The sequence below is a fragment of the Marmota flaviventris genome, chromosome 19 (assembly GCF_047511675.1).
Source record: "Marmota flaviventris isolate mMarFla1 chromosome 19, mMarFla1.hap1, whole genome shotgun sequence".
Lineage (NCBI taxonomy): Eukaryota > Metazoa > Chordata > Mammalia > Rodentia > Sciuridae > Marmota > Marmota flaviventris.
In genome coordinates, this window is record NC_092516.1 from 14,340,530 (window position 1) to 14,366,840 (window position 26,311).

A 26,311-nucleotide genomic window follows, 5' to 3' on the forward strand; every position below is an offset into this window, starting at 1 on the left:
ATTTCTTTGTTTTTTTCCCCTTCCAATGCTGGGGACTGAAATCCAGGACTCCCACATGCTCAGCAAGCACTCTACCACTGAGCCGTAGAGCCAGACTTGATCGTCATGTTTATAACACAATTCTAATTTTTAAACATCCCAGTGGATTTTGGGAGAGGACATTGTTTCTCTTAACACTTAATAAATGGTATTTTAAACACCCAATAAAACCCTTACTGTTTCAGAAACAAGAGAAAGATGTTAAATTAGGAATGTCATATTTCCTATATTCTAGGAAAATGTCAACGTAATTGAAAAACCAAATATTTTATAGCAACTTTTTTTTTCTAAAACTGATTTATGAATCTTAAAATTTGCATCATACCTGTTTTATGCCTGTCAGCTCCATGCAAAATTCCGAAAGAATTGGATGTTCTTGAGGCTGAACATAAGCATGGAATTCGCATTCAATCTCTCCAGTTAATGTGTTCAGCAATACTGCTGGAAATTCAACTAAATCAAAGAATTATCAACCAACACTTGAATATACAAGTTTTAACAATGCTATATTCATTTTAAATTAAACATATATTGTCAAAATAGAATTATTAAACAATAAATTTCAATAAAAGCATAATAAGAGACCAAAGGAGTATGATATGAAGTAACAATAAACCATAAATAAAAATACTGAAATCATATTCATCTCTATAGTTCCATAATTAAATATGAAGACCATATGGAAGTTGAAATAATTGTTTTAGTTTCTATGCATTTGAGGTTTTGTATATAATTCTAAAACAATTATTTTACACAATGATACATTTAGGTATTTGGGATTTTGTTGTTTTTAAATAAAGACAGGTTTTATATAAAACTACCAATTCATAGACCATCTCCTAAACTATTGGCTGGTTTATATCTCTAAACTTTAAAATGACTACCTTAATGCTAAATTTGTTTGGAATTTATTGGAATTCCAGACTTACTTATTTCCTGGCTATTGTGGTGTTTCCCATCATTCCAGCAGGTGGATTCAAAATCAATCACAATTAAGTAGTCATACAACTGCTCTGCAAAAGATTAGGGTGTTCTTATGCTTCACTAGTGGTGAAAGTACAGGCTACAAAATGTAAAGAAATTAAGAGCATTACTTACTGGATTTGCTTCTTCCTAGTTTGTCATTTGCTGGTGCAATTGATTTTCTCCTAATTAATCCAAGCTGCCTAAAAATGTAAAACAACCCAATAAGATCAATGAACCCATTCACACTACTGGGCAAATGGCAAAGTACTCCTTAATGTGTTCTGATGGAAGAGAAACTAGACTTTGGGAGGAAAGACCTGGGTACTTTTTTTTTTCCCCCTTCACATCATCATACATATAATCTGTATAAAGATGAGGGTCTCCTTAGGGGAGGGGAAGGGGAATAGGAAGGACAGCAAAATGAAATAGACACTAGTTTTGCCGTATGTATATATGTGACTGTATGACCAGTGAGATTGTGCAACCTGTACACTCAGAAAAATGAGAAATTATCCCCCATTTGATTCAAATGTGATATGTCAAGATCATTGTACTGTCATGTGTAACTAATTAAAACAAACAAAAACAAATTAAAAAAATAAAAATAAAAAATAAAAAGACTTGGGTTCTGGTACTGTAATCCTTTTTTTTTTTTTATATTTATATTTTATTTTGAGACAGGGTCTCACAGAGTTGCTTAGTGCCTCTCTAAGTTGCTGAGGCTGGCTTTGAACTCATGATCCTCCTGTCTCAGCCTCCTGAGCGGCTGGGCTGTCATCCTCTTTTGATTTTAGTAGTCATTTTACCTACATAGACCTCAAGCACATATTAGCAAACTTAGGTTAATTTTATCTGCTCCCTGTATTTTACAGTAATGTTGGGGAACTCATGATTGTAGGGGTTCAGAAACACTGAAGAGCTTTAGTTATTTTTGTCCTTACACTTTTTTTTTTTTCCTTTTTCAAGTCTTTGCTATGCATACAGCACAATTCTGAGAAAATATGAACACAGGGCTGTGGAGAGCCACAGCTGAGTCAGAATGGCCCCTGGCATTTTGCCAGAAGGAATGGTTGAGAGGTGAGGCCAGCGAGCCATTAAGATGATGATAATTAAGTTAAGCTGTGTATAATTGCTGTGACTGGATGATGCTGGATTGAAACGGGCTTTCTATTCAGTTGTATATAGACCCCTGCTGGCCGGCAATAGGCCCAGTCCTTCAGGACAGGTGTCTCAGTGGTTCTCCTTTGCTAGCAAATCAATAAACCATCCTTTTTCCTTCTCAAGACCATTTTCTCTTGCTGGATTGGCATCAAGACAAGGACAGCTTTCTACACCAGGACAGCGTTCCACAACAAGGACTCAAGTACAGGTGAGACTCTGATGGGCAGGGAGAGTTTTTAACTGTTGTAGTGCTGTTTTGTATTTTTGCTTTGTTGTTATTGCTGCTAAGAGGTGGAAGGTGAGGGTAGGAATTTGGGAATAACTAATAACTAGCATTTACTGACTGTTACTACACAGCAGGTACTAAGCATACATGGTGAACTCATTTAGTCAGCAACTCTAGGAGGCAGACATTTTTTTGGTCCCCAAATTTTTTAGATGAGAAAATGGGTAATTTGTCAAGTGGACCGTTTTGGCCGGGCGCGGTGGCGCACGCCTGTAATCCCAGCGACTCCGGAGGCTGAGGCAGGAGGATCGCTAGTTCAGAGCCTGCACATTTTAACTGGGTCATTCGTTAGTCGTGCGGCCAACGGCATGATAGGTGCACTGGCGCCGGCCTGGGACCTCCCAACAGGTTACACGGGGCTGTCACGTCCCGTGGTTTTTCCCAAGGCTACAAGGGGCAGACGCAGGCTCCAGGCCACGGAGAAGAGAAAGCCGGGGCTCCTCGGGCTCCTTTCCGCCTAGCGGAGCGCAGCCTGGGGCTGGAGACCCAGGTTCCGGCAGGAGCTTTTCAAAGCGTGCAGATCCCGGACGCCGAGAATGCGGAAAACCGAGGCCGCCACGGCGGACGCCGGCAGCGCAGCCCTGCCCGGGATGCCTGCGCCGGACCCAGAGCGACCACCCTCCCTGGCACCGCGGAGAACCCACTAGCCTACCGCGCCAGGCGCTTGGTTGCCATTCCCAACACTCCGGGTTCTCCGACGTCCAACTGCCGGAAGTCCACTGACTTCCACTTCCGGTCCGTTCAAACATCCGGCGCGGCTGAGGCGGCGGCGTTGGCAGAGGCGGCCGCAGCGCCTGGTGCTCCGTTCGTCGCTTCTCGGGCGTTTCCGAGACTTCGGGGTTGTGGGAGTGGTTTCAGGCGGAGAAGCCGCTAGGGGGCGCCCCCTTCCGTCTTTGCCAGCGGCCGACGGCGTGGCCGGCGTTAGGGAGCTGTTTGGAATCCGGCCTCGGGAGGCGGACGGTTGGTGCGCGCGGTGGTGGGCGAGTCCGCGGGAAGGGGAGGCGCGTTGGCACCTTGGCTACCGAGGGCCGACGGGGAAAACGCTGTAAAGTGGGGAACGAGGGGCGCCTCGAGTCCCAGGGAATGGGGTCGTCGGAGTTTGTCAGATGTAGCTTGTCTTTCCCCACAGAATCATGGAGCCAGAGAAGGAGAAGACCGGGAGGCTCCCCAGGAAGGGCAGGAAGAGGAGACGGGTCCCCAACAAGCTGATCAGGACCCCCGAGGCGAGGATATCCCGTTCCGATCCCGTGGACAGGCAGCCCGAGCCCAAGGTGAGCAAAGGGAAGCCTACAGACCCCTCACTCCAGCCTCCTTCGGAGTCTCGAACCGGGATCCGCCTCACCCTCCCATTGCCTTTGCTGAGTGGGCTCTGTGATCGGTAAAGTGAGAATGATATTGTGCTGCTTTCCACTTTGGGGGCTGTTCTTTAAAACTTGCACAGTGCCTGGCGCACATACTTAACTGAGGTCTTCAGGATGCCAGGAGGCTTTCGAAGTTCTGGGAATAGCCTCGTGCACAGAAACACACAATTGGAATTGCGCTCCTGCAGTTCGCGTTCCAGTAGAGGAATAATGATGACAGCCAAACATACTTCATTCAGACTCTTCATTAACCGTAGATCTCTACCTTAATCTCATACATTTGGTTAGCAATATTTATCAAAAGATCTACCTGCTCTATTTGACTAGGAATTTATCTTGAAAATTTTTAGGTAAGTGTTATCAATATGGAATTTTTTTTCCAGATAGATAATAATTGTTAGGGATTATTATCTAATAAGCTATTCATTAAATGATAGGGAAAGATTCATTACATTAAATGATAGGGGATGGATAGTAAAAAGATGAATAGAATTGGGGCCTTGTAGTCTGTATTCTAATTGTTCTATTACCTGTTCATTTCTTTATTATAAAATGAGAAGTGTAGTACTTAAACAGTTGAATTCAATGATTAAACATATGTTAAGTGTTCAGAACTATATCTGGCTAACAGATGCTCAATATTAGCTTAAGGCCACGGGAGAAAATTTATCAATAACTACCTATTTACTTATGTCACATAGACTTAATATGCTGCACTAGCAATCTCATGGATAGAATTATACTTTACTCACAGGAAAGTAAGACTTGGAAAAATTAAGATACTTGTCCAAGATTATAGAACTTGATATTTGAACTCTGGTAGTATGATTCCCAAGGTTTGAATTCCTGACCCCTACACTCAATTATGCTTTCCAGACAAAAAAATGAGTCATACACATGGATTTCATATTTATCTATTGTGTTTCTATTATCTATTACCTATTTCTTATTTTCTGAGTCTTTAATAACAACCATGACAACCATGAACTACTTTGATAACCAGATATAAGTGCAAAGTTTTCTTAAGGAGGTGGGAGATTCATTGAACTTCCTGTTGGCTGACTGCTTAGCTTAGTATGATCTAGTTGCTGTGTCCTTTCCCTCACACTACGATAACTGCAACATGCAATCTTGGCCCTAGTCAAACCATATTACCTGTTTGGACACAATATTCTTTCCAATGCGACAGACATTTTATTTTCAAGGCCCAGCCCTAGTGCTTTTCTGTCACTGAAACTTTTGGTCCCATATTTGTAATAGCACTTCCTCATGCTGTGTTGTAATTACCTGTCATTTTTCTTTCCTTAGTGGGATGGACTCCTTGAGAGCATGAAGCATTTTATTCATCCTAATATTTTTAGAACATAACCAAGTATAATTCAGGTTCTATAACAATGTTTATTAAATATGATAATAATATCACAGCTTATTTTAGGGCTTTATTTTTAATTAAAATTCTTAGTTATGATTGTAAAACTAATGAGAAACTAGAATGATTATTTGCCTTGCTTTATTGCCATTCTTGATCATCATGGTTTGCTATGCCCCTTTGCAGAGAGCCCGATTGGCTAGCATTTTAATTGCTGAAAACTGTGAAGTAACCCATGAACAGTTATGTGAGTTGCTGAAGTATGCAGTTCTGGGTAAACCCGATATTGAGAAACCCAGGTATGAGATGTGTATAGATCAACGGTCTCAAACTAGTATCTAAAGGGCCATGTCTGCTTACCAACATCTGTTATTCCGTGTATCCTCATGTAATTTTTTAGTAATAGCTGCCATCAGTTAAATTTGGGAATTTCTAAATCAAGATTTTTTGATGTCTTTAAAAAACTAAAAAATCTAGCAACTGACTGTCTCTCCATTTGGCAAGTATTTGTCAAAGCTGAGTAATGGTTTTCCTCTTTAGATAACGTGTGTATGCTCCAGTGTCCTATCTGACCTGCTTCCCTTAGATATTTTATTTCTTTCTCCATGGTGTAGACCCATAGAAATAACCTGATAATATGTTAGTAGTTCCAGTCATTTTGTTTTATGAATAAAGAGCAAAGAGAATTTTGGTATTCTGATAGTCAATGCCATTATTATCTTATGACTTATCTTTTGAAAATTGTTTTTATACCAACAAATTATTACCAATTAATTTTATACCAACAAAATTAAAATTTTTAAATACCAGCATTTTACTGGGGGAGGTTGTTACAAATTGGCTAGATACTTCAAAAGCCACCTTCCTTATCAATAAACTGTACTATTAGTTTGTCAATTTATCTAAAATTGAATTTCTGGAAGCCAGTCATTTGATTACTTGGTTTAGGAGGGGCTGCATGTAGGTTGAGATCTTGGGATGAGTCTTTATAAAATGAGCTTTGTTCTGGTTTAAAGCAAATCTTAATGGGATAGTGAATTTAAAGCCTTGTGTTTCCGTTGGTATTTTACTTGAATGAAACAAGTATTTGTCTTAAGAGATTTTTGAGTTCTCTGTAATAATGACTTCCAATTCCAGGAAGTCAGTGGGTGATAAAAAATTCCATTAGCTATCCCTGTTAATTTTTTCATACTTCCCTTCAGTATACCTGAAACTGAGAGTATCACTCTGAGCTGTATTGATTTGATGTTTTTTTTTTTTTTAATAGGTGGTGCCAGCTTCTTTACCAAAGCCAACTGAAGAGAATAGTGGTTGTCATCCTTCAAGGGATGAGTCAACTACACTTCTACAGGTTCTATTTGGAGTTTGGATTTCTCCGAAAAGCCTTCAAACACGTAAGTTAAGAAAACTTTGTATTAGAGGGGGGGTGAGTTAGGTCATATCATTTAAAGACTAATACATGTATCTGAAAACATGCCTCATAACAACCTAACAAATGGCAGGGAATATAGAGAGTTAGAGGCCTCATGTTAATGATATTAGATTTCTCTCTGATTTTCTTACACTTACTTATAAATTATAGTCTGTATCTTCCAGATTGATATTGTCCTATTTAATTTGGGGTATGATATTTTCAGATTATAAAGTTTATATAAAATCTTTATTTTTTACCTCTTTAAAAAGTCATAAGATTGGGCCCCCCTAGAAGGGTATGCAGAACTGAATAGCAGCTGTCATCTTGAAAAGGCATGTGCTCTATTTTCCCATAGCCGCCTTCATTCCCTAGTGGCTTCTTTTATCTATTTACTTCTGAAGGTGTTTGGTTAACTCTAATTTAATCTCCCTGAGTCTGCATTTTATGAAGCACTTCCTATATATTAAATTCTATATTAATCATACGGCATTCATCAGTTTTAATTGTACAATAATCCTATAAGAGTTTTTATCCCTGTTTTATACCTAAGAAACTGAGTAACTTGATCAAGTTACAGCTATAAAAAGTGAAGGTTAAACTTAGGGCTAGAGCTCTCTCCCTCTTTATCCTATTATCATCTGTTTTCACTACCTTAAATGCTGTCCAGTGAAATAATAAATATTGAAGAGCTTTGAAAATACAAAAATGTACATTTGTATAATGTTTGTCTTTTTTTTTTTTTTTTTTACAAGGTGTAACATGAAAGACAAAATTTCCAGCAGGTGGTTATTAATACTAATGTAGCTTTGTTTACCAAGTCACTTCCATATTAAGGAAATGGATTTTATTTTACAGTACAAACAGTTAAGGTCTAGACCTTTCATTGCACTGAGCTAACAAAGTTCTAGACCATTCATACTATTTCAACTGCTCTCAAACATTTTTATAAAAATCTTAATTTCAGAAATTCCGCTTGCCTCCTCCATCATCTAATTTTCTAGCTGATATTATTGGGCTACAAAATAAAGAAACAGCTGGATATCTGCCTAAGACCATCGAAGGTATGACTATGACTCTGTTTATCAAGTGTATTAATGCAGGCAACAAAACTGAATTTTGACTAGCTGAGTCAGAAGGCTTTTTTTTTTTTTTGCGCAGGTACGTAGGGCGGTTATACATAGAAACCACTGCCAGGGTCATAGCTCAGAAACTCTAGCTAAGGATACTCGGATATCACTAACACTGGAGTCTTAAGAATTACTGTGAATAATTTCTGAACCATGACTGGATCTGTGTACTAGCATACAGGGGAAGAGGAAGATTTTGCCTTTAACTAATGTTGGGAACACTTACTAATACTATTTGAGTGATGAATGGGAAATATAGATGCTCCTAGTTCCAGCAAGAGCTATAGACTCAGCAATTAAAGTTTCTTGAAAGTGTATATTATCCATAGTAGCTGTGTTTCAAGATGTGGATTATATCTTGCCAGCAAGTTAAGCTAACTGTTTTGCGGGGATGGAGGTGAGTGGAAGGATAGAATAGAACTTATTTGAGCATACATACAGTAAAGATAAATATTGTCCAGTTACATTTTATGTGTTCAAAAATAATTAAATAATGTATAATTGCACTGAAGGGACATGAAAAAAAGTGAAGAATAACCAGTGATTCCTTCACATGTCCTTAAGAACAGTGCTTCCTATTATCCTTCGTCTCGACATCTTTAATTTTCTACCTTTCCTTTGTTTCCTTCTCCAGTAGATGCCCATATCTAATTTGAAGCTGTGTCTGATTTAACATACACTGTATTTTAAATATTTCAATAAATCATGAGTCATCATGATTTTAGGCTCAAATAAAAATCTTAATTTGAAAGAAAAAATAGAAAAAAGAAATTTGAAGAATAGCAACTGGGAATGTTGAGGGGGCTAGGAGGTAGAGATGAAGCTGGAGAGGCAGGGTAATGCCTTGTCCTATAGATTTACTTATCAGTCTTCATGGATGATTTCTTCATAGATGATTTCTATGATCTCTAGATTTTCATCTATCTGATGGACATTGTTAATGGATATTTCATTGTCCCCCCAAATTTTTTATAGGTAAAAAATTTTTCTCATCCCCAAATAATGAGCTCCTGTTTTTAAGTCCTATCTCCTCTTGGTACACTTCTTGAAGACACCAGTCTTGAATTTTAGAATTACATTTTTTGTTTTTGTTTTTATAGCTCCCTGTCCCCCAGCCTGCATGGCTTATTCCCTTATTAAATCTGTATTCAGATGTCACTTTATCAGAGACCTTATGACAAACAGTTTTCATGCCTTGCTAATCCTTATCGCCTCCTCTCCTATACTTCACTCTATTTGTTATCCCCACCTGATGTATTAAATATTTAATATTTATTTAATACATCTTCCCCACTAGCATTTAAGTTCAATAGGAGATTTTGTTGGTATTGTTCATTGGAATTCTTGGTGTCTACAGCAATGCTGAGCATGTGATAAACAGTTATAAGTATTTTGTTGACTGAATTATTGTCACCATTCTGTACCAGTTTTTCTTGTATTTATGTCTAGTCCTTTTCCACTATCCCTTCTAGCATCTTGCTCTAGACCTGAGTCATAATTTTTTTCCCCAACAACGTTTTTTTCTAGTGTCTTTCTACTGCATTTTCCCACAAATATTGGAGGTTGATCTTTCTTAAATTATTATATTGCTTCCCTTCTCAAGAACTTTCTCTTGCTCCCAGTTACTTACTGAATGACCAGAGGTCAAACTTTTGGGCCTGGCACGCACATGTGATGGTCTTTCTTTCATCATTTTCATTCAGTCTTGGTTCTTACACTCCACTCTCTTACAGATCTTTTCTTCTTAGTGGTCTAGTCACTGCCAAGCCAAGTTATATATATTTCTATCTTACCTAGAATGTCTTCTTCTGCTTATGACACTTTGGCTTTAAGAGCTGTTCTCCATCCCTTTCATAACATCAACTTATGTGTTTTATTTTGTCTTCTAATTGGTCAAGTCTCTATATTTTCTAGTTAAAATTTTTAAGATAGGCAGTCCATTAGCATTGCTAAAATGTCCCATTTTATCATGTTTCCACAAGGAATATCTATAGACTATTGGTTATTCTTTACATTAGTTCTTCTTGAGCCAGGTCCACATCCTTAACCCAAACACCAAAAGCTTCTAATTAAGGAGTAGGATGGTGCTACTGGAGTAGATAGCTATAGTAGATGACTGTTTGAGTAGATGGAGTAGATTTGCTAAAATGGACTATTGTGTAGTCACTATAACATACAGGACTAACACCAGTATCAGAATTCTGCCTTTTCCACTTTGGACTCAGCTTCTATCTTTTCCTCTCTTGAACTCTGACCACTTGAGCCTAAAGCATAATCTTCATTCTTTTTCTTTTATAGCCTTTATTTTTATATTTCATTGGGATTTATTCTCTTTGTATTATTACAACTGTATTAGATAGCAGCTGCCCTTGAAAGCTGGGGCTGGGTCTTCAACAATGTTAGGATGCGTGTCATAAGGTTCTTAGATATCCTAACATACATTCTGTTGTATTTCTTTGTTTTAGGATCTTTACCGTCTACCATTACAAAACCTAACATCAACCTGCAGAATGACCCTATCATTCAAAAGTATGGCTCTAAAAAAGTGGGCTTGCTCCAGTGCCTTCTGACAGAGGAGGAAATGAAAACATTTAACTTTCCATTACAAGGTTGGCTTAGACGTAATCTAATGTTGGTACAGTTTATTTAAGTACTGTTGCTGAAAGTTCATTTTTCTGGCTACTTTCCAAATGGGAGATTTTTACTTTTTCATATTTTACAAGAAAATATTTGAAGTGCATTGTTTCTCAAATTAAGGGATATAAACCATGATTGGTAAAGTGATTATTTAAGATAGTGTATGAAAATGATATTAAATAACATTAAATATTTAATATTTATTGCCTTTCATTCTTTCTCATTCCATATTCTTTCATTCCTTCTCAATATGTCTTTAACATTTTTCTTTTTTTTTTAAAGAGGAGAGAGAGAGAAAATTTTTTTTTAATATTTTTCAGTTTTCGGTGGACACAACATCTTTATTTGGTTTTTATGTGGTGCTAAGGATCGAACTCAGCGTCCCGCGCAACCTCTTGAGCCACATCCCCAGCCCTGTCTTTAACATTTTTCTAATACCTAATGCCTCATTTCTTTAATAGAGCAGGACTAGGCTCAGAATCTTGGTCAGTTACATAGGACTAGGTCAGTTAGTGTATAAAAGGTGCATAGCATGTTGTTTGTTTAGTAATTTTTTGGCATTATTGCCATTGATGTATAGATGAGTAGCAAGTATAATGCATCTCAGATTTGGGGTTGCCTTTTCTGGGCTAAACCATATTTTGATTTCTTATAATTATTTAATATAGAGAAGGTGCCTAGGAAATATATTTGATATTTTTTTGCCTGGATGAATCTAGAGTGATGTTTACCATTTCTAGTCTTTGTGTGTGTGTGTGTGTGTATGTATGTATGCTTATGTTGGAGATTGAACCTTTGGGTACTTTACCACTGAGCTACATTCCCCACGCAATTCTCCCTTTTTAAAATTTTGAGACAGGGTCTGGCTAAGTTAAGGATGGCATTGAACTTGAGAATCCTCCTGGGGCTGGGGATATGGCTCAGTTGGTAGAGTTCTTATCTTGCATGGACAAGGCCCTGAGTTTAGGCCCCAGCACCACAAAAATCCTCCTGTCTTAACCTCTTGGGTCACTAGCAGTACAGGCTTGGGCCACTGCACCTCACTACCATCTCTATTTCTAAAGGCAAATATTATTTTTCCTGATAGGTTCTCCTGACTGTGAAAACTTTATAACTACCAAATGTAATGGATCTGTAACAGATAACAGCCCTCTCTTTGGGCTTGACTGTGAAATGGTAAGTACTCTTTGGTTTTTTTGAGCTAGAATATTGGAAACTGGAAGTTAGTATAAGACAGTTTCTAATAAACTAGTGAATGAATGCATTTAGTTCCAGTATTCAGTTTAAATAGCTGAAAATAGGCCCTTTTATGTATATTTTAGGAAATGTGAATCTGTGAAAAATAGATATGTAAGTTTTTCAGCTAGTTGCTTTGTTTAGGTAAGTCTTTACACATTATTTAGAGGTTTACACCTGTCATTTGAACAGATATTTTATTGTTGTTGCTATGAAAACTCTGCCTTAATATTTTGGTTTGGTTCAGATTTACACATTGAAGATTAGAAGTAGGATTTTCCTGCTTTAGCACTGTCTGTTTTGGTTTGCCTAATTTTAGTAACTCCTTTCAAAGTGCATCTTTCAGTACTCAGGAACATTTATGTTCTTTAATTCTTAGAGTAGCTAACAGGTAATATTTTGGAGTCTTGACACAATCAAGATGTGTGTCTTTGTCTTTGCTGTTGGTGTCTATATCTCCTTGAACAAGTCCCCTAACCTCTCTTAGTCTCAGCTTCTCTCTTTGAAGTTGGGATTTTAAAAAAAGCTACCTCATAAACTATCTGAGCTGGGCATAGTGGGGCATACCTCCAATGGCAGCTTCTCATGAGGTGAGGCAGGAAGATTGCAAGGTTAAGGCCAGCCTGGGCAATTTAGCAAAACTGTCTTTTAAAAAAAAAAAAAATGCTGGGGATGTTGTAAAAGTGCCTCTGGGTTCAATCTCCAGTACCACACATACTCAAAATAAGCTATTAGTTGTACTTACCACAATACTAGATGTAATATACTTTCCATAAATGGTAGGTATAGTTATTATTTCTATTCATCTTCCTTGAGAACATCATTTCCCAGAGAAATTGTACTTTACTGCTTATTACATTCAGTGACCTGCCTAGCTTTAATTTTATTCATCCTGGATCCTCTGGTATACATCTTGCCACTGCTGCAGGGACCCTGATGGTTGAGGCTAGGTGGCAGTTGTGAATGAGAGGAAGCAATAGCTTTTATAGTTCAGCAGCCTGACTGTTCTGATCTTTCAGTGCATCACATCCAAGGGGAGAGAACTAACTCGCATCTCACTGGTTGCTGAAGGAGGATCATGTCTTATGGATGAATTGGTCAAACCTGATGACAAGATTATAGACTACGTCACCTGGTATTTTTCATTTTTATTTGAGCTTTCTTAGAGCTGTCAAACTAGATAGAATGGAATAAGACTTAACAGGAAAGGCTCATAGCTTCTGTTTACATAGATTTTATCCCCTTATCTAATATCAGAAAAGTTTGGGCAATACCTTGATATTTTAATATTGAAGTTTTACATACAGTTAATGGGTAATGTTTTTGCCCTTCTCATCCTCTAATATTCTTGTGATGTTGTCAGCAAAATATTATCTTCCTTATCCTAGAAGCCCCAGTTCTCTTCTTTATCTAGTAACTGCCAAACAACTGGAGGGAGCTTTGCTTTCTGGTAAGACCTGAAAATCTGAAGACAACATCTGGCAGTCAAATGATCTTACTACTTAATCTGCCTTGAACCCTCATAAAAAAAATAATTTTTTTCCATAAAAGATGTTGAGGCTCAATTTTAGTCTTTTTCCAAAGATTAGCATGTAATTTCAGAATGTACTCAATAGTAATTAGGCAAAGAAAAAGTCATTGAAACATTACTGTTTCCATCCTTTAAGATATAGATTTTTGCTTACTTAGGCATAGAGAGACCATGAGACTTGATAGTTATATAGACTGTCCCATTAACAAAGATGTATGCACAAGTACATTTGTCATAATATTGCAAAATATGGGAATATATAAAAGTAAAGGTTTAATTCTAATAAGTCATGCATATAATGGAATACACTTAAAAGGATAAAAGGATGTGTTATGTGAAACTTATGATATATTTAAAGTGACAAGCATGTTATAAAGCAGTACATGAGTTATGATTGCATTTTTGTAAATTATATTCATGAATAAATGTGTATCAAATATGGAAGGATATTTACTAAAATGTAAATAGTGATAATCTCTAATGGGATTATGGCTAACTGTTAATTTCCTCTACTTATTTGTATTTGCAACCTTTTGTACCTTGAACACAGGAAAATGTTTATTCTTTTTAAAGACTTTTTGGGGAGAAAAATTTGTTAATATTTTGGCCTGTCCCTTTCTATATTTATTGAAAGCTATTCAGGAATCACGAAGAAGATGCTTAACCCAGTGAAGACAAAATTGAAAGACGTTCAGAGGCAGTTAAAAGCACTGCTTCCTCCTGATGCGGTGTTAGTAGGTCATTCCGTAGACCTTGATCTCCGAGCATTGAAAGTGCGTATGTGATTTCAGGACATTGTCTATTATAAATGCATGCTCTGCTTCATCTCTAATCCAATGCATTGCTCTTCCTCCAACCCAATGGTTTTTGCCTTTAGCATAAGATGCTACTCATTCTATTCTTTTTCCTCCTCAGATGATTCATCCATATGTTATTGATACCTCATTGCTTTATGCCAGGGAGCAGGGCAGAAGATTCAAGCTAAAGTTCTTAGCCAAAGCCATTTTGGGGTATGTTTATTTTACCTATTGCAATATTGTCTTGATAAACTACACACAAGTTAGCATAACATTTGATAGTACATATTACAAAATTCAAGGTCTCTTTTCTCCCTTTTACTTTGTAAATATTATTCCTTTCATTTCTTTTGGTACCAGGGATTGAACCCAGGGGTGCTTAACCACTGAGCCACACCCCCCAACCCTTTTCTATAGAGACAGATTTGCTTAGGGCCTCACTGAATTGCTAAGGCTATCTTTGAACTCAAGATCCTCCTATCTCAGCCTCCTGAGTCACTGAGTCACTGCCACCACACCTGACTCCTTTCATTTCATATGAAATGCAAAAATTATGGAGACAGGACTTATAATCAGTTGAGGAGGCTTGATGGGTAGAGCCAGACAGGCAATAACATAAAAGTTAGCTGACTTTTCAAAATATAACTTACATTCTGTGTGTCAATACATGTAGAAAGATGTTTGATATAACATGGTTCAAAATAGCATTTCCAGCTTCTTTTTTTTTCTATCTGAAATAATGAACATTTTGATTAAAAAAAAAAAATGGTTGCATCTCTGCTAATGTGGAAACCCCTCTTAAGCCAGGCATGGTGGCACATGCCTGTAATTCCAGCAGCTTGGGAAGGAGTAGTTTGAGGCTAGCTTAGTGAGGCCCTATCTAAAAATAAAAAGTACTGGGAATATAGCTCGGTGGTACAATAGTCAGTAGTACAAAAACAAAATAAAGAAATTACTTAGAATAAAATGGTGTTGCAGAGGAAGGCATTGATACGATATGGATGTGCATATAGACACTTGAATGTAAATAAAGTTTCTGGAAAATTCTGGAAAACAGTTGCTTTGTCTAAGAAATGAGAAAAGGGACTGTTGGCCAAGGAGTAGATTAGACTTTTTGTTGGGTAGCCTTTTGTCCAGATGATACGCTTGGTATGAAACAAAGCTGCATCTCCAGCGCCTCTCTCAGGGTTGGAGGGTTAGTCAGAATAAAATATTCCCAGGTATGTCAATTTTATCTTGACTTTCCAGGAAGGATATTCAGTGCTCAGAAAGAAATGGTCATGATGCCACAGAGGATGCTACAGCGACCCTTGAATTAGCTCAGTATTTTCTCAAGTATGGCCCAAAGAAGGTTAGTATCTTTGATCAGTGTGTTTGCCTTTCTTAAAATTATGGGACTGGATCAAACGACCATATACCATCTATTTATATACATTTCTTTCTAAATAAATATGTGTGATTGAGCTGAGCATGTATTTGGAATTAAGACCCATATCACTAGGATAATGCAGTGGTAAAATAAAGTATATAGTCTCTGAAGTTGTGCTTACTTGTTTTTTAAGTACAGGCTCTACAGTATCTAGTTGTATCATGTAGGCAGTTTGTCCGAATAGCTTGTCTCTAGATTTCTAAGTTGGGAATACACAATTCTCTGGGATGTTGATGAGGGAAATGAGAGACAGTATATAAACCTCTTAGCACCGTGTCTTGAATATATTAAGCACCATGTTGTTGGCAGTGACTATTGTAACCGATGCTAATAATTACAAAATAAGTCTGTCAGATTTCTGATCTATTCAAATGGAATGTGGGATGTACTATTGTTTTAATGTCAGTGTATATAGATTAGAATAACATAAGAGACATTGAAGAGAATAGTTTCTCAGAGAATTATAGTGCATTCTAAACTATAGTTTACACAATAACTTCCATTGTGACTGTCATGCAATAAATTGTAATCCATGTAAAATAGTAACTTAATAGTATTCTATGTCACTGTGGTATAAAGACATTCAAAAAGATCTTATTTGGGCTCATAAATGTAATAGTCATTCACTGAGCTCTTACTAAGTCCACTGTTCTAAAAACACCTTATAGACATTATCTTAATTAATCCTCACAGCAACCCAGTGAGACAAATTATTCCAGTGTCATACAGTAGCATTCTGAAGTTTTAAAAAATTAAATAACTGGCTGGTGGAACCAGAATTCAAACCAGGACTTTAAGCTTTTAAAGCATGTCTGCTTTTTACCAGGGTTCAATAAACTTTATTTTCCATAAAGGCCAGATAATAAATATTGTAGACTTCGTCTCTATCACAGTTAGACTCAACTTGCTGTTATGGTGCAAAAGTAACTATACACAGTGTATCGACAGTGGGCCCAGCTGTGATCCAGTATAACATGACTAGATTTGACATGAGGGCTAGCCCCTCCCTAAACCACCTCAACATGGGTTCCGAGAACTTGATGGTCTCAAGACTCCTTATCTTTAAAGAGCTTTTGTTTGTGGATCATATATCAATACTTACCATATTAGAAATTAAATATGAGAAAAATATCTTTAATACTTATTTATATTCAATAGAAATAGAAATATATCAATAGAAAATACCATAAGTAAAAAATATCAAGAGAAAAATAGCATTTTCAAAAATTAGTGGGAAAATGTTTTACATATTTTGCAAATCTTTAATCAATGGAATACAGGTAGGTTTTCATTTCTGTGTCTATATTCAGTCTGTTGAGTTGTGCATTTGGAGAAAGGAAGACCTCTTAAACTCATTCTTGCAGGGTCTCTGGAACCCCAAGGGTTCTCAGACCACATTTGGAGAATGTGCTTGATTTCTAATAAAAATTATATTTCACTTGGATTAAAAACTAAGGAAATCTGAACTAAGTTTGTTCAGTTAATAATAACATTCCAATATTGTTGCATTCATTTTGACAAATGCATCATACTAATTTATTACTAATAGGTAAAAATAGTCATAGGTGTCAGTGAACTCTGTACTTTTTCATTTTTATTTAAATCATAATTCTAAGTAATTTTTTAATTGTATATTTTTAGCTTCACAATTGCCAGGTAGACTCCCACTTTATGGAAAAAGAATAAAAATCAATTAGGGTAGATTTTCCATGTTTGTTCATTAAACTAATGAGACTTTTTTTTCCCTAATGTTGCTATAAAAGCCAATCTTATTAATTCCAAAAGGTGCATGTCATTTAATATTGGTGGCTGGTAACAGATTGCCATTCTTGACTGCACAGCCAGAAACCATCTGGTAACTATTGAAGCCAACCCAAGATTGGCAGTGGCAAAGCCTGGTCAAAATAAACAGAACAAAGCTTGAGTTGGTTTTGGTGTTGTATTTCTTTTAACCTCAAATGCGTTGCAAGAAATTAAAATTTATCACGTTGTTTTCTTTTAGATTGCAGAACTCAATCTGGAAGAGCTATGGAGAGACCAAGAAATAAGAAATATAAGAGAAAAGTTTCAGTACACATACAAAAGGTGATGTTTTTCCAGTTCTAAACAAGAGCAAAGGCAGATGGAGAATCTAATTTATAATTTTCTGAATCTAGGGGCTAGTACAAAATTAAGTGACTAAATTTACAAAATAATGACTAGTACATTGAACTAAATAGCATTGGAGATGATAGACTTGTTGGTATTTTGGTTGGAAGACTCACTCTACAACCTTGATATATTACACATTAGGAAAAACAAAATGGACTCAAAGGATTTGACTCCTGCCAATAAATAATGTATAAGATCCTTAGGATTGGGCCCAAACCTTGATAGAAGGCTTGGAGTGTCTTGTCTTTCTTCCCTCCCTCCCTCCCTCCCTTCCTTCCTGTAGAGCAACACTGTCCAATTCTGTTTTCTGCAATGATGAAAGTGTTCTATATGTGTGATACCTAGGGTGGTAACCATTAATCTCATGTGACTAGTGCATTTGAGAAACTAAATTTTTAATGGTAGTTAAATTTGAATATATGTTGCTAAGAGATGTGTAGGTATAAAGAATGTCAGGATATGGAAAACAATTATTCTTTCCTTTCTGCCTCTTAACAGTGTTTTGAAATGTTTAGATTCAGTTGATCAGAAGCTCCTTTTTTTATCCCGAGAGACAGATAATATTGAACTCCCTTCTAAAAATTGTGAAACTATTAAGTGCCTTTCAAATAAAGAGGTGAGTGACTTCTTGTGCCTTCATAGGTTGCATTCAGAGCACCGTCCTAGAGCCACAGTAGAGTGGGTATGAGGCTCCTACCTCACCTAGGCTCTGCTGTTTTCTGCAGGTCTTTGAGCAGGCCAGAAGGCAAGTCGACTTCCACCCATTCAGTATTGTTCAGTTCTCTTTTGAGCCTTTTTCACCTCTCCTCACTGAGGAAATGAACAAAAGGGTAAGTAGATGGGTTCTGTTAAACAATAGTTTTAATAAAAGAAAGTAATGCAAGCCTTTTATGACAGATTTTTTTTTCACTGTTTTGTGACTTCTTTTTTTTTTTTCCATTAAAACCATTGTATATCTTATTTTCTCATTTTTAAAGAATGCATAGTTTTTCACTATATGGTATACCTGTTATTGACAGTATTATGGTGCTTTAATAAATTTTCCTGTTAGAAATAATGTTGAACTGAAAATCCTTGTAAATAAAATCTTGTATATTTGCCAAGTATTTACGTCAAAAAAATTTGAGGTGGAATTATCCCATGTTTTGACTCAAATTTCATTTCTCTTTCTATATCCCCTTTTCCTTATATTCTGTTATTTTCACATAGATGCGGATCAAGTGGACAGAGATGTCAACTATCTATGCTGGGCCATTTAGCAAAGATTGTAACCTAAGGGCTCTGAAGAGGCTATTTAAGAGCTTTGGCCCAGTTCGTACAATGACTCTTGTTCTTGAAACTCATCAGGTAAGGAAATGAGAAAATTCACATTTTGATCTTCTAGATCAGTATTAGAAATTCAGATGATTTCTGAAACCATGCAGATAACAGATATTAGTGAAGTGAGCTTGATTGTCTTCAACTGTCTGGTAGGAGCGAGCAGTTGTTGACCTGTAAGAATGTATACCTTGCATTGCCTGATTTTCTGATTTGGACTATGTTTTTTTTGGTTTTGTTTTGGGAATTGAGAAATATGTGAATTTTCATGTTGGCTCCAAATTTCTTAAAAATTATGTAGCTGGACAGAAAATGTCTGGTTGGATGTAGCCTGTGAGCCTTCTGACTGTGCTCAGTTTTAAATGACAAAGTGCCCTTTCAGAAGGAACTATGACTTCTATATATCTTGAAGTATCAACTGTAAGGTAGACTCATAGCTAGAAAAAATATCTATCTTTAAGTATAGAAGAGCTTTAATATGCACACGAGAATTTGGCACTGTTCTATACCAGGATTTACAAAGAACATTCTTTTCGAACAGTGGATTGATTTAAGATCTATTGATGTGACCTCATTATTATTATTATTTTTTTAAGCAGCAAAGAGGTGTTTATTGCGAGCTAGCTCGGTCCTCTGCACACACAGCAACTGGTGACACTGAGAGGCCATAACCTCATTATTTTGTGGAGTAAAAAATAATTACACACCTACAGTTAGTTTCTAAACAATTTACACTATTTTATTTCCTTACATTCTATTTTTTGTTTGTTTTTCATTTTTTAAATTCTTAAAGTGTGGTGGGGCTGGGGTTGTAGTTCAGTGGTAGAGTGCTTGCCTAGCACATGTGAGACACTGGGTTCAGTCCTCAGCACGACATAAAAATAAATAAATAAAATAAAGGTATTGTATCCATCTATAATTGAAAAAAAATAAAACTTTAACAACTAAGTTTCCATCTTCATTTTCATATCAGTATTATTTAATGAGTACAAATTGAGGGTGATATCTGAAGTAATAACATTCTGAATAAGTGCATTATGTAGAGATATGGAATAAACCATGAAAAAAGTTAAAAGATATAGTATAATACTATTAATCTATAGAATAACATGCAGTGACTTTAATGGAGCTCTCCAGAAAGAGGAGCTATGTAGCTGAGGAAAGGGGTTAGATAATGACTTCACTGTAAATTTTTTGTATCTTTGGAATTTGGAACCAGGCAACATGAAACTGCTACATTAATAATAATTGAAAGATATAAAAACCTCAGTTGATCTAAAGAGTCCCAGATACTCAAATGTGCTTTTTCCAAATCTATCTTATGTCTTTTCTGTGATTAAAAATACATATAAAAGATGGACTGGGGGATATATAGTCTTTTCTAGAGGCTTTTTTTTTTTTTTTGGCAAATTATAACATGAGATTTACCTTTTAACCTTTAACTTTTTCATCATTCCAAATAATAATTCCTTATTATCCCCTCCCCAATCCCATAGTAACCTCAGCTAATTTCTGTAAAATTCTATGAATTTTATCCCTCAATATGTGTCATAAATGGAATCATACATTATTTGATCTTTTGTGTCTGGCTTATTTCACTTAGTATGATGCCTAGGTTCATTCATACATTAGAACTTCATTCCTTTATAAGACTAAGTACCATTATGTGTGTACCATATTTTGTTTGTACAAGTATCTCTTCAACTCTGTGTACTTGGTTCTTTTTGCATATACACATAAATGGAATTGATGAATTATGTAGTAATCCTGTTTAATTTTTTGAGGAACCACCAAACTATTTCCCACAGAAGCTGCACCATTTTCCATTTCCACCAGCAAAGAACAAGGGTTTTAATTTCTCCATGCATTTCCCTAATGATTAATGATGTTGAATATCATTGGCTATTTGTAGATCTTTAGAGAAGTATCTATAGAGGTATTTGCCCATTTTTAAATTGGGTTGTTTTGTTGTGGAGTTCTTAGTAATTCTGGATACTAGTTCTTTATTAGATGTGTGATTTGCAGATATTTTCTCCCCTTCTGTGTGTTGCCTTTTGACACTGTGCATCAAGTGTCCTTTACATAAAAATTTTAAATTTTATTGAAGTCCAGTATATTTTTTCTTTGATTGCCTTTGGTGTCATCTTTGCGAGATCATTGCCAAAAGCAATATTGTAAAGCTTTTTATGGGGGAAGTGCTTTTTCTCCATGATGATGCTACAGCTTAGATAATCACAAAGATTTAGGTACTCTTGAGTCAACAAATAGAAAAGTAGATGGAACATGTGGTCTAGACTTTGGAAGAATTTAGCCTGTCTAAGCTTATAAGAAGACTACCTGTCTAAAGTCAAGCTAATAAAACAAACTGGAACCTCTGCCTGTGAACTTTAATGAATTTAGTGATTTATAATGTTATGAAAAGTAAGTTGTAATAAGGAATTTGTTAGTGCTTTCCCCATACAACCCAGGGCAGTGGGCTTTGAGTTCAAATGGTAAATAAAGATTAGTCATTGTCCAAGAACCAATTCCTGGACCATCTGTAGTCACCACCTGTCTAGCCCAGTATAGCAAGGGCGTTCATTCTGATGGTTCTGGCCACTGTAGTTCAGGTCCTTTTCCCAACTCTTTCTCTAGCAGTTTGTGCTGAAAAGCAGTAGTGAAGAAAACTTGTCTTTCTGCAGCCTCATCTCTATATACGGTATGAAGTCCTGGAAGCTGCCCAGCTGGCCATAGAGTCCTTGAATGGCGTTCTGGTAGAAGGTGTATACATAAAGGTAAGATGGTCAGAGAAAGCTGAAAGCAGCCCCTGCACTTAGGCCTGACCTAGCACAGCCTGTATCTTATAGTGCCTCATGACATACAAAATGTCCTAGAGAGACCCAGGAATGAGACTCTGATGGAAAGTCTTTAGCAACTCTGTAGCCTCCTTACAGATTAGGAAGCTACAAGACTAAATTATTTATATGTAACAGGCTCAAAAGTGAAAGTGGTGACTCTCTACCACTAATACCACGTTTTCTTGGTTAGGTACAGAGACCTGTGACAGAACTCACTCTGGATTGTGACACACTTGTTAATGAGCTGGAACAAGATTCTGAGAACCGAGATACTATTTATCTGTCTGGAGTTAGTCAAAATTTCTTAGGACATCTTCAGGAATTGCCAAATCTCTTTTTTGGTCTGGAAGCTGTGATCGTGCCTACAGATCCTAAAAGCGGAAGACAGAAAAAATATTGTTTCCTGAGTAAGTCTATACCACCAAATGTAAATGTGAAGGAGGAGATTGGGGATGGTGGTGACCTCTGGAGGTCAGAGAGGGGAAAGTTTTACCAAATAAGCCTTCCTAGGATAAACCAAGGCCTGAGCTCCTAATTCTGTCCCTCCCCCTTGTTCCCACCCCTGGGCTGCAGCCAGGCTCCAGCTTGCACACTGATCAACTTTCTTGGATCTTAGTAACAGAATATTGGGGGGGATTGTTCTTGCTTTCAGAATTCAAAACTTTTGGCAATGCCCAGAGGGCCCTCCATATCCTAACAGGCAAGGACTGGAAGCTGAAAGGCAGGCATGCCCTAACCCCCAGGCACCTCCATGCATGGCTTAGGGGCTTACCACCTGAATCAAGAAGGCCCCCAGGTCTTAGAGTTAGACCTCCTCCCTCAGAGCAGGAGACCTTGCAGGTGAGTGAGAATGTTTGGGGTTAGAGGGGGAAGACAGCTACTTTGGCTCTGGACCTTGGACCTACATGTTCCTGGAGATTAGTCAGGACAGTCCTACTCAGTGATATTTGATCCATTACTTTTTTTTCTACTTTGACCCATCCTGTGTCACTTTTAAGCTTCTTGTAGCCCTAGCCAAATCTGATTTCTCATACTGTGTTCCCTTCCATAGCTGCTAAAATCAGGTTTTTAGCGTTTGAAGGTGGCTCTCTGAGGGACTTGAGGGACTGAGGTGGGTGGCCAGAGAGTTGGACAACTCTTATTGAGGGTTTCCCAAACTGTACACACACCAAATAAGTTTTGATAGTTGTGGATAGACTTTTTTGCTTTCTCGCTTATGTCGACTTGCTTTTCTAACAGTTAACTAAAGTATATGACCACATTAAACTTCAAGTAGTATTACTTACACAAGGCTAAGAAGGAGTTTCCTCTGTTTAAAGGAAAACATAAGAGGCACGTAAGAGGGGAAAGAGGAGAATGAGTGAAGCTTGGGAAACCCTGTCCTAATCTAATCTCCCACACTTAGCAGATGATAAATGGAGGCAAAAGCTGGTAAGTGACTTGCCCAAAGTCACAAAGATATTAATCATAAAGGCCTCCTCAGTGACATGGCTACCATAGCTTGGGGTCCTTAGTCGAGGAAAGGATAGCACCTCTCTTCCTATAAGGAGGTTCTAAACCAGCCTGAAGGCCCACAGATGGGCTCCAGTTTCAATGGGATCTGTCCAGAACCTACATAGGGATTTCATGGCCTTAGAGCCTGAGGAAGTATTATATCCCCTCCAAAGGTGGATAATGTGTATTCTGACTAAGTGTTGACACATGGCTTTAATCCCAGAATTTAAAGGCGGACCACCCAAAGATAGCAGCCTGGCGTTGGAGCCGGAAGATTGGAAGGCTCTACCAAAGCCTGAGCCCAGGTACCCTTTGTGTCATCCTCCTGCCAGGAACCACTAGGTAAGGACTGATAGATTTTCCCTTATGCCTATGGCCCTTAGGCTTAAGTTGTTCTTGGAGAAAGGCCTTTTGATAATTTCCAGACACATAATCAGCACTTAAATGAGTCATCTCTTAATTCTCAACAGTTCTAAGAGATAGGAATTATATTCCCAATTTACATTGATATGGTTTTATGTTAATTACATACACATAGTGGTTCCTCAAAACAGATCATCCAGTTTAAAACTAGAGATCTTGGGTCCTGTAGTCTCCCTGGATTAAGAAGTAGCTGCTTAACTTTAGAAAAAATGTCCAGATTTGTCCTAGGATAAAACCCAGGATCAAGTGTGATCAGGGTCTACCCTCCTCACATATCAGTGTGCTCTTTCCTTCCCTGCTCTTCCCCCCATTGTTTTCTGTTTAAGAGAAAGTAGGGCCCATTTGGTTAATTCTAAACCTAAGAAACACTGGAATAGAAATAGGACTTTTGGTCCAGTTCCAGTTCATCTCAATCTTTCCCACAAGTGACCAAGCCACTTTTTCCCCTTGTGGGTTTCAGTTTCTATTCTAAAATGAGGGATTTGGGGTAAATCAATGTTTTGTTTTTTAAACTATAAACCTTTTTTTTAAAAAAAAAAAGAAAGAAATTGATGTTAAATCCTAAAGTACAGCAGTTTTGGAATGAGTGAATGGGTGGATGAATGAGTAAATGTATAGAGTAAGAAGGGAAAGAGGATTGTTTTTTGGAGTATTTTTAAAATTATCACATTCTGTGAGATTCATTTCCTGTTGTAAAATCCTTAAAACACATGTACTTACTGGTGAGATGTCTTCCTTCTGGGCTAACTTAAGAGTAAGAGACTAGGACTGGAATTGTGACTCAGAGGTAGAGCGCTTGCCTAGCATGTGCAAGACCCTGGGTCGATCCTCAGCACCACATAAAGATTGTGTCCAACTACAACTAAATATTAAAAAATACTAAAAAGTGACCAGAAGCTGCCAATAAAGCTTAAGAGCAAAGGCTCTGGGGGAACACACAGACCTGCCCTTAGAAAGCTCCTCAAGTAGAATAGAGGAGTAGTCTTTATGTTCCCAAGTAGAATACTTACATTTCAATCTCCATTTAGTAGGAAAACTAAGTCAAGGGTGGCTCAAAGCATTCTTCTTGCAGAAATAGTCTTCTAGATATTCCACAGAATGTGAAGGCTTGGGAAAGGAGTATTAGGGTCAGGGAGTAAAGGCTTAGGTTCTGACTGAGTTAAAGATTCTAAGATGAATTTGATAAGTCAGGAGAGTAAGACCTTCTTTGAAGTAGCAAATTCTATAAGAAAACCCAAGTTACAACTTTCTTTTAAAAGTCATACTCTGATTTCTGTAGCAGCAATATGTCTGTTTGCTGTGACTGACCTCTCCAGGCATCATCTGAGCGGCTGCTAGTGGACACCTTAGGAAACCAAGTGCTCAGGAAAAACAGACAATAGGTTTCTTCAGCCAGAGGCCTGACTCAGTTCTTAATCCTTACATTTCTAGTTGTTTCTGAAATAATCATTGCTATAATTTATCAGACCCTTTAAAAGAGGCTATCTCTATACACTTTTGGTTGAAATTCTCTCCTAAACAAAGAGAAAGTTTCTGCTTAAACGACTTACCTAAGGCCATACAATTAGCAAATACATAGGATTTGAGATCAGAGTGACTCTTTTGCCCTCAGAGCTCCACTCCATCTTCCCCTGAAGGCTAGTGCTTGGCAGCTTAAGGTCAGACATCAGGGGAAGACGAATATTGTCTTTATTCATTTTACTTACATCTGCTTTGTGACAGAGCTCCTTGGCCTTCTAACTCAGTTCCATGAATATTCATGACAGTGGCAGGGAACTAACAGCCTTTGGATAGCTCCTAAATTATAAGTGCTGTGCTCAGTATTTTACAACATACTTTATTAATAGTTTTTCAAACAATGATTGGTATAAAGTAGGTGTTATAAAATACTTTAAGTAAAATTAACAACATATTAACAGCAACTTAGGTTTCTGAAGATAGAGTTCCATTTTTGAAAACCTGGTTCTTAACAGCTGTATGACTTGAGCAGGTTATATAGTGTCTTTGAGCCTTTCTTTGAAAAATGGAAGTTACAGTAGTATTTATATCAATGAGCTGTTTTGAGGATTTAATGAGACAAGTGCTCAGAACAATCCTTGGCATGTAATATGTGCTTAAGTGTATCTGGCTTTTATTGTGTGATTCTCACAAAAGCCCTGTGAGATAGTAATTTAAATATTGTAGAGCTTTATAGTCGAAAAACTGAGTTTTGGTTGAGATGTTTCTCCTAAGTGGCAAAGCTAGGCCTCTTGGGACTAGTCAGTGTTCTTGCGTTGAATCATCTTTAGCAGGCAGCTTTCCATAAATTTATCTGCTTCTTGCCCCATGACATGCACACAGACTCTGAAACTTTACCCTTTCCAGCCTAGGAGGCTCAACCCTATTGGTACAAACTTGTCTTCATTCCTCATTTATTGCAGCCCTCATGGATCTCTATCTGGCCTCGGACTCATGGGAATAAAAGATGATGAAGAGGAAAGCACCACCCCAAGCATGGGTTTGTGAGTCTGCTCGTCACTTGCCGTTTCTTATCCTTCCTGGGCAATGGTGGAGAAGACGGTCAGGCTGCAGCTTCTCCAAAGACTGCTGGGCCTCTTCATTCAGTGGACAGCTTTGTGTGGGAAGTTGGTGTACCGGCTAACAGGTCTAATCCATTTACATGGCATGCACAAGTTTTCAATAAATGCCTAAAATTCAAGCCTTCCTCATCTTAAGACAGGGTGAGGGCGGAAACTA

General features: G+C 37.4%; 2 protein-coding genes across 11 annotated transcripts in view; one reads left to right on the top strand and one right to left on the bottom strand.

Moving 5' to 3' along the window:
• The window catches only part of Eri2 (ERI1 exoribonuclease family member 2), a 9,266-nt gene extending 6,041 nt beyond the window's left edge, over nucleotides 1–3,225 (bottom strand). Inside the window, exons 1-4 of one of the 6 annotated variants that reach the window (XM_071605505.1) lie at nucleotides 3,101–3,219; nucleotides 1,138–1,205; nucleotides 969–1,052; nucleotides 365–492 (exon numbers count right to left, since the gene is read on the bottom strand). In XM_071605505.1, the coding sequence (XP_071461606.1) occupies nucleotides 365–492; nucleotides 969–1,052; nucleotides 1,138–1,205; nucleotides 3,101–3,201 (381 nt within the window). In that variant the 5' untranslated portion in view covers nucleotides 3,202–3,219. Of the gene's footprint in view, nucleotides 1–364; nucleotides 493–968; nucleotides 1,053–1,137; nucleotides 1,206–3,100 lie in introns of those variants that run through there. The other 5 variants (XM_027940859.3, XM_071605508.1, XM_071605506.1 and 2 more) reach the window with 5 other exon arrangements.
• On the top strand, nucleotides 2,782–26,311 carry Rexo5 (RNA exonuclease 5). Of its 5 annotated transcripts, none has more exons than XM_071605502.1 (20): nucleotides 2,782–2,800; nucleotides 3,582–3,723; nucleotides 5,369–5,481; nucleotides 6,450–6,576; nucleotides 7,561–7,657; nucleotides 10,189–10,332; nucleotides 11,448–11,536; nucleotides 12,616–12,731; nucleotides 13,762–13,900; nucleotides 14,043–14,137; nucleotides 15,173–15,275; nucleotides 17,356–17,438; nucleotides 18,003–18,120; nucleotides 18,230–18,334; nucleotides 18,714–18,851; nucleotides 21,503–21,595; nucleotides 21,849–22,065; nucleotides 22,311–22,498; nucleotides 23,376–23,494; nucleotides 25,996–26,311. In XM_071605502.1, the coding sequence occupies exons 2-20, from the start codon at nucleotides 3,586–3,588 to the stop codon at nucleotides 26,078–26,080; spliced, it is 2,307 nt and encodes a 768-aa protein (XP_071461603.1). In that variant the 5' UTR covers nucleotides 2,782–2,800; nucleotides 3,582–3,585; the 3' UTR covers nucleotides 26,081–26,311. The 5 variants fall into 5 exon arrangements, with proteins under 5 accessions (XP_071461603.1, XP_071461602.1, XP_071461604.1 ...); XM_071605501.1 differs by lacking the exon at nucleotides 2,782–2,800 and adding an exon at nucleotides 3,333–3,416; XM_027940507.2 differs by lacking the exon at nucleotides 2,782–2,800 and adding an exon at nucleotides 3,351–3,412.